The following is a 7,051-nucleotide window of genomic DNA, read 5'->3' as shown; positions in this document are numbered from 1 at the left end:
GGGCACATCCCCAGTAGGGGGCGTGCAGGAGGCAGCTGATCGATCTCTCTCATCGATGTTTCTAACTCTCTGTCCCTCTCCCTTCTTCTCTATAAAAAATCAATAAAATATTTAAAAAATTAAAAAAATAAAAATATTGAAGAAAAAAAACTAGCTCTGGGGGGAAAAAGATAGTGGACCCACAATAGCCAAGAAGAGTCATGAAAGGGGCTGCCGTGGCAGGTCTTGGGGGACCAGGGAACCGAGTTCCTGAGAGGGGGTGGGGTCAGGGGACCTCACTGACCCGGAAGTGGGCCAGCTGCAAGGCCACCTGGATGAAGCTGTCTGAGGACAGGTGGCAGCGCTTGATGAAGCTCTTGCCGAAGTGGGAGAAGGGGAAGACGTGGCAGTCCGTGTCTCCGGACAAGGTCTTGGCTGCCCTCAGGGCGAGCGCGATGGACAGGTGGACCTGCCAGGGGAGGGGGGAGGGGAGGCCGGGTGAGAGATGGAGGTAAGATGAAGGTGGGGAATGAGGCCGGAAGTGGCGATGGGGATGGAGTTAGGGTTGGGTGGATCGTGGAAGTTGGGACGAAGAAGGGAATGGAGTTGCAGGGCTAGGTCAGTGATGGCGAACCTTTTGAGCTCGGCGTGTCAGCATTTTGCAAAACCCTAACTTAACTCTGGTGCCGTGTCACATATAGAAATTTTTTGATATTTGCAACCATAGTAAAACAAAGACTTATATTTTTGATATTTATTTTATATATTTAAATGCCATTTAACAAAGAAAAATCAACCAAAAAAATGAGTTTGTGTGTCACCTCTGACACGCGTGTCATAGGTTCGCCATCACTGGTATACAACCATCAATGACCACAGTCAATTTTACATTTTCATCTTTTCAGAAAAAAACCAATACTCTTTAGCTATCACCTCCTTTCACCCCATCACTCCAAGCCATAAGACACTACTAATCTACTTTGTCTCTACAGATTTGCCTATTCTGGACATTTCACATAATTGCAATCATATGCCTTATACAAGGTCTTTGTGACTGGCTTCTTTCACGTAGCATATTTTAAAGGTTCATCCATATTGTAGTATGTACCACTATGCCATTTCTTTTTATGGCCAAATATATTCTATTGTATGGATATACATTTTGTTTATTCATTCATCAGTTGATGAACATTTGAGTTGTTTACACCTCTGGGCTATTATGAATAAAGCTGCTATAAACATTCATGTGTAAGTTTTTGTGTGAAAAATGTTTTCATTTCTTTTGGGTATATACATAGATGTGGAATTACTGGGTCATATGATAACTCTCGGTTTAACCATTTCGAGAACTACCAGAATGTTACGTTAAGTGGCTGTACCATTATTCATTCCCACCAACAGTGTATAAGGGTTCCAAACTTTCTACATTCTCACCAATACTTGTTATTATTATTTGACTTTTTTATTATAACCATCCAAGTGGATGGGAAGTGGTTTTAATTTGCAGTCCCGTGATACTTAATGATGTGAAGTTCCTTTTTATTTATTTATTTATTTATTTATTTAATTTATTTTTGTGGCTGGCCACATAGAGTCCTACATACCTCTCCAGCACCACTCACCTGGAGAAGCTGCCATGGATGCCAGCTACTGTTTTTTCTCCCTTCCCAAACAGATACAGCTTGGTCTATAGCTGCACTGCCCCATCATAAGGAGACTGAAGTTCCTTTTTATGTGCTTATTTGTATATATTCTTTGGAGAACTGTTTATTCAGATCTTTTGCCCATTTTTTATTAGGTTGTCTTTATTATTAAGTTGTAAAAATATATTATATATTATAGATACAAGATTCTTACAGACATATGATTTGCAAAAAAAACTTTAAGGCAGAAACTCAGACTATAGAACAAATTAAGAACTTTTGGTCTCAACTGGCAAAAAACTTTGAAGCTGAACATGAAATAGACACATGGTCAATGAATTTAGCAGCCCCAAGTGAAGTGAATCCTAAATTGGCAATGAAGAATTCAAAAGCTAATTCAATCCCCAGAATCTGCGTAATTCCCATAAGACTCAGTATTGGTACCACCAGAGGCTGAGCATAGGAGGTAAAGGGATGAGAAGTGCCTAAATACTAAAAATAGGATTATTTGAACATCTAAGAAGCAAACACATCCTCACTGCATACTAAGCAAACAACTACCCCCTCCATAAACCCAACAAAAAGACTAGAAGAATTTTTTTCCCTCTCTGGAAAAGGAACAGAGGGTCTCTGGACATAAGAACACACCAAGCACATTGAGAGCAGGAGAAAATACTAAAGTAAACATAGACATACAACCGGGGCATATGCTCTGACCCAGAATGGAACCGGTGACCTTCTGGTGCATGGGTCACACTGACTGGGCTATATGCATATTTTTAAATTGAGTTAATCTAATTGTAAGTTAGCTAAAAGAAACAGTTATTCTTTAAACACCCCACAATCCAAACTTGCCTTTAAACATCCAGTCTCTCCTCCTCACAATTAAATATAATCAGAAAAAAAGGAAAAATATTGCAACCTATATATAAAACATAAACTCTGAAGATTAAGCATACAAATTAATTTCATTGCCTACAGAATTACATAGTAATAGTATTTGGTAAAAATTTTCTAAATACTGTAGGTGTCTGAATAATATGCTGCATTCAGATATTTGCTATTTCAGTATTTTAAGGTCCTTCAAGGTTCTCTATTTTTTAATCATTTCCAAAGGATGGAGGGTTCAATTCCAAGTTGGGGCACATACCCAGGTTACAGGTTCGATCCCTGGTCAGGTGTGTGCAGGAGGCAACCAATCAATGTTTCTCACATCGATGTCTCTCTCTCTCTCCCCCTTCCTCTTTCTCTAGAGTCAATGAAAAAAGAAAAATCATCCACAACTGAATAAATCATCCTATGCAATAGTTCAGCCAGTCATTACTCTCAACATGCCTGCAGTTATTGGCCTCATTTAAAAACACTGCATAAATCTTACACAAAGAGGTTGAGTATGAGAAATAACTATAGGGTACATAAGCAGCTAATATGAAAAAAGAGCATCTTCTTATGTAATTGAACACTCAGTAATAAATGAATGGCCTGGCCAGAGTGGCTCAGTGGTTGAGTGTCGACCATTGAACCACGAGGTCATGGTTCGATTCCCGGTCATGGCATATGCCTAGGTTGTGGGCTCCATCCCCAGTATGGGGCTTGTAGGAAGCCGATCAATGATTCTCTTTCATCACTGATGTTTCTCTCTCTTCCTCTTCCTCTCTCTCTGAAATCAATAAAAATATCTTTAAATAAATAAACAGATAGATAGATAAATAAGTAAATAAATAAGTAAATAAAATGTTGGCAGTGGAGTAAAAGCACCTTGCCCAAAGTCACATCTCTCAAATTCCAAGGTTCACAACTCTCTCCAAAATGCAGAACGATAGCCCTAGCCTGTTTGGCTCAGTAGGTAAGAGCGTTGGCCCTAGACTGAAGGGTCCCAGGTTCGATTCCAGTCAAGGGCACATACCTCAGTTTCAGGCTCAATCCACGGCCCTGGTCGGGGCACGTGCAGGAGACAACCAATCGATTTCCCTCTCTCACACTGATGTTCCTCTCTCTCTCTGTCCCTCTCCCTCCCTTCCACTCTATCTTAAAAACACACACACAAAAAAAATCATCAATGGAAAAATATCCTCGAGTGAGGATTACCAAAAAAAAGCAGAACCATATTTCAATATACTTAACTATTATCCTGAAACACGTTTCCCGTCTTTCTCAAAATATTAATCAAAATATGTACACAAAAAATAAATAAATAATAAGTAGTGGAACAAGTAAATTCTACATATGCTGATATGGAAAGAACACAAAGGAACAAGGAAAAAGAATAAGGTACAGAAAGGTTGTGGGTTAATATTGCATCTGCTTAATAGGAATAAACAGAAAATTATATAATGGGTATACAAATAAACACCCTTCTAGACAGAATCACCAAAATATACGGTAGATATAGATTAATTTAGATTATCTATGAGTAGGCACCCTTTTAATTTCATACTTTCCTACATCATTCGAATTGTCTAACCTTAAAGTAATAGCATGCATAACGTAGTTAATTTTTCTTTGCATTCTGCATTTCTTAAAACTAGTAACAGCCACTGGAGAAAGCTTTAAAGCAGGGGTGGGGGAATCTTTTTTCTGCCAAGGGCCATTTAGATATTTATAACATCATTCATAGGCCATACAAAATTATAAACTTAAAAATTAGCCTGCTATATTGTCAAACATTTAATTAACTCACCCCTAATGCCTTGGCAGGCCAGACCAAATGATTTCTCAGGCCTTATATGACCTGTGGGCTGGACGTTCTCCACCCTGCCTTATTAAAGGCTAAAAAATATTTAACAAAAACCATTATACCTGAGTCTAGAAATCTGTATTGCAGCTGCTTAACCAGTAATCCAAGCAGTCTATGCTATCATATTTATAGGATGTCAAACTAACTGGAAAAAACAGAGTTCAGATCTTCTAGTAATGAAAATGTTTGCACAACAGAGACACACAGATATACATATTATACCTATAATGAATGGAATATTTTTATGCTAATCTAGCCATTTTTTGCATCTAACAGATTTATACATAATAATCAACTTTAGTCTCTAAAAATACTCCCAATCCTAATTAGTGGGATTTTCCTTTCTAATGGAAGTTAACAACTGAAAGAATGTCATTGCACATTTAATTAGACTAAGGTAAACACCACATTTTTCTTAGTAAATCACAAGCAGTCCCAAATAAGTACAAAATATTGTAATCTTTAAAATAATATTTATTCATTCACTCAATAAATACTTGCATTACTCAGTATGTGCCAAGCACAATGCTGGGTACCATGGGATTAGAAGATAAAACAGCCTCTACACTTGTAAATTCTTACAGTATGTGGTAGTAAGGATAAAGTCCACATAAGCAAAAAATGATATGAGATTATAATTGTTGATTTAATTTAAAAGGTGCCTCCAATCACCTTCTAATGAACTAACGTTTAAATAAAAGCCAGCCAGAGAAAACTCAAGGCAGCTTGGAGCAGTCAGGTGTGGGCTCCAAAGTTAGTCACTAGATTTGAATCTAGGCTCCACTATTTAATAGGTGCATAAACTCGATCATATTATTAATCTGAATCCATTTCTTCTTTTTTTAAAAAAGGATAATAGTACTTGCATCATCATAAAGTTGTAAAACTTAAAAGGAGATGCATTATGCCTAGATAAGTCTGGAATAAATACCTGCTTTTATGTTACTGTCATTAGCAGCCTTTGCAAGGGCCCAGAGGGGGAAAGAGCTAGTGAATGATAATTAGGGGAAAAGACAACACAAATGCTGAAATACAGTGAACAAAGGGGGAGAGGTAAGTGGGGAGCAAAACACAGTCTATTAACTCTGCTATCTAATTCGGTGGTCCAGGCACATGTGGCTAATGAGCATTTAAAATGTGGCTAGTCCAAACTGAAATGTGCTGTAAATGTAAAATATACCCTCGATTTTGAAGACTTAGTATGGAAAAAGTATAATATCTCAATTTTATATCAATAACATGTTGAAATGATTACGGGTTAAACAAAACATATTAAAATCACAGTAACCAAAAGGTAGAAGCAACCGAAGTGACCACCAAAGGATAAACAGGTAAACAAAACGGGGTATATACATGCAATGGAATAATTATTCAGCCTTAAAAAGGAAGAAAATTCTGACACATTACAACATAAATGAACCTTAAGGACATAGTAAGTGAAATAAGCCTGTCACCAAAGGACAAATACTTCTGATCCCACTTTTATGAGATAATGGAATAGTCGATTTCATAGAGACAAAAAATAAGAATGAATGCTGCCAGGGGCTGGTAGAGAGAGGAGGGGGCTATTGTTTAATAGGTACAGAGTTTCAGTTTTGCAAGATGAAAGGAGTTAGAGATGGACAGTTGCACAACAATGAGAATGTATTTAATGACACTAAATTGTACACTTAAAATGGTTAAGATGGTAAATTTTATGTGTATTTTACAAGTCACTACCTTTCATTTTTTAAGTGGATTTTTTTATTTTTAATATAATTAAAATTACATATGTGGCTTTCATTATATTTCTACTGGACAGCACTGTAATTATTTAAGTCATGGTAAAAATGTTCCAATGAGAAGGCTTTTAAGGAACAGTGTGACAAGACCCAGAACAATAAGCCCTACTGCCATAAGGCAGAGGTCAGCAAACTTTGTGTGAAGGACTACACAGTAAATATTTTCAGCTCTGGGACCATATGGTCTTTCTGAACGCCGCCATAGGTAATACAAAAATAAATGGGCATGGCACATTTATCCCACTATGGTTTGTTGACCCCTGCCTTAAGGCATCTATTGTAAGCAATGGCTCCTACTGGCTCACACTGCTAAATTTTCAGGAATTTTGTGAGCCAGTTTAACACTGGTAGCTTAAAACTGTCATGGTAAGAGAATTGACTCCACAGAAATCAGCAAACACTATAAATCAGTGTTTTTCCCGAAGAATTGGAACATTTACCAGCACTACATATTGACTACATACATGTAAAGAATTAACTTCTCTCCTAAGCATTTAAATTACATTAGCTGTGAACTGTCTTTGAGAAAGATGGATAATTATTCAAATCATTTTCTGTGTTCTGTGGTTATGGTCAGGGCACATGCCCAAGTTGCAGGCTCTGTTCACGGTAGGGGGCGTGCAGGAGGCAGCTGATCAATGATTCTCTCTCATCATTAATGTTTCTCTCTCTCCCTCTCCCTTCCTCTCTGAAATCAACAAAAATATTTTTTTAAAAAGAGTGAATGTCCTGAGGCAGTCAAGAGTTGTGCTTGAAGAGTAGTGAACTAAGGGAAGAGCTGTTAAAAACTAAGCTGCGAAAGGAGAGCAGGAACCAGAGAATATGTATATACTGCACTCAGCAAAATTTCAAAAATTGCTAGTTATTATTAAACTAGAGGCCCGGTGCACAAAAATTTGTGCACTTGGGGG

The 7,051-nt window shown here is 37.6% G+C and overlaps 1 protein-coding gene across 1 annotated transcript in view; it reads right to left on the bottom strand.

Annotated features, from left to right (window-relative positions):
• Positions 1 to 1,361, bottom strand: part of UBQLN1 (ubiquilin 1) — a 34,393-nt gene extending 33,032 nt beyond the window's left edge. The window contains exons 1-2 of the mRNA XM_005868336.1: positions 1,344 to 1,361; positions 284 to 448 (exon numbers count right to left, since the gene is read on the bottom strand). Coding sequence (XP_005868398.1) covers positions 284 to 448; positions 1,344 to 1,361 — 183 coding nt within the window. The remainder of the gene's footprint in view (positions 1 to 283; positions 449 to 1,343) is intronic.
• Positions 1,362 to 7,051: the final 5,690 nt, after the last annotated feature.

The sequence above is a fragment of the Myotis brandtii genome, unplaced genomic scaffold (assembly GCF_000412655.1).
Source record: "Myotis brandtii unplaced genomic scaffold, ASM41265v1 scaffold266, whole genome shotgun sequence".
Classification (NCBI taxonomy): Eukaryota; Metazoa; Chordata; class Mammalia; order Chiroptera; family Vespertilionidae; genus Myotis; species Myotis brandtii.
This window is presented reverse-complemented; position numbering and strand designations above follow the sequence as displayed.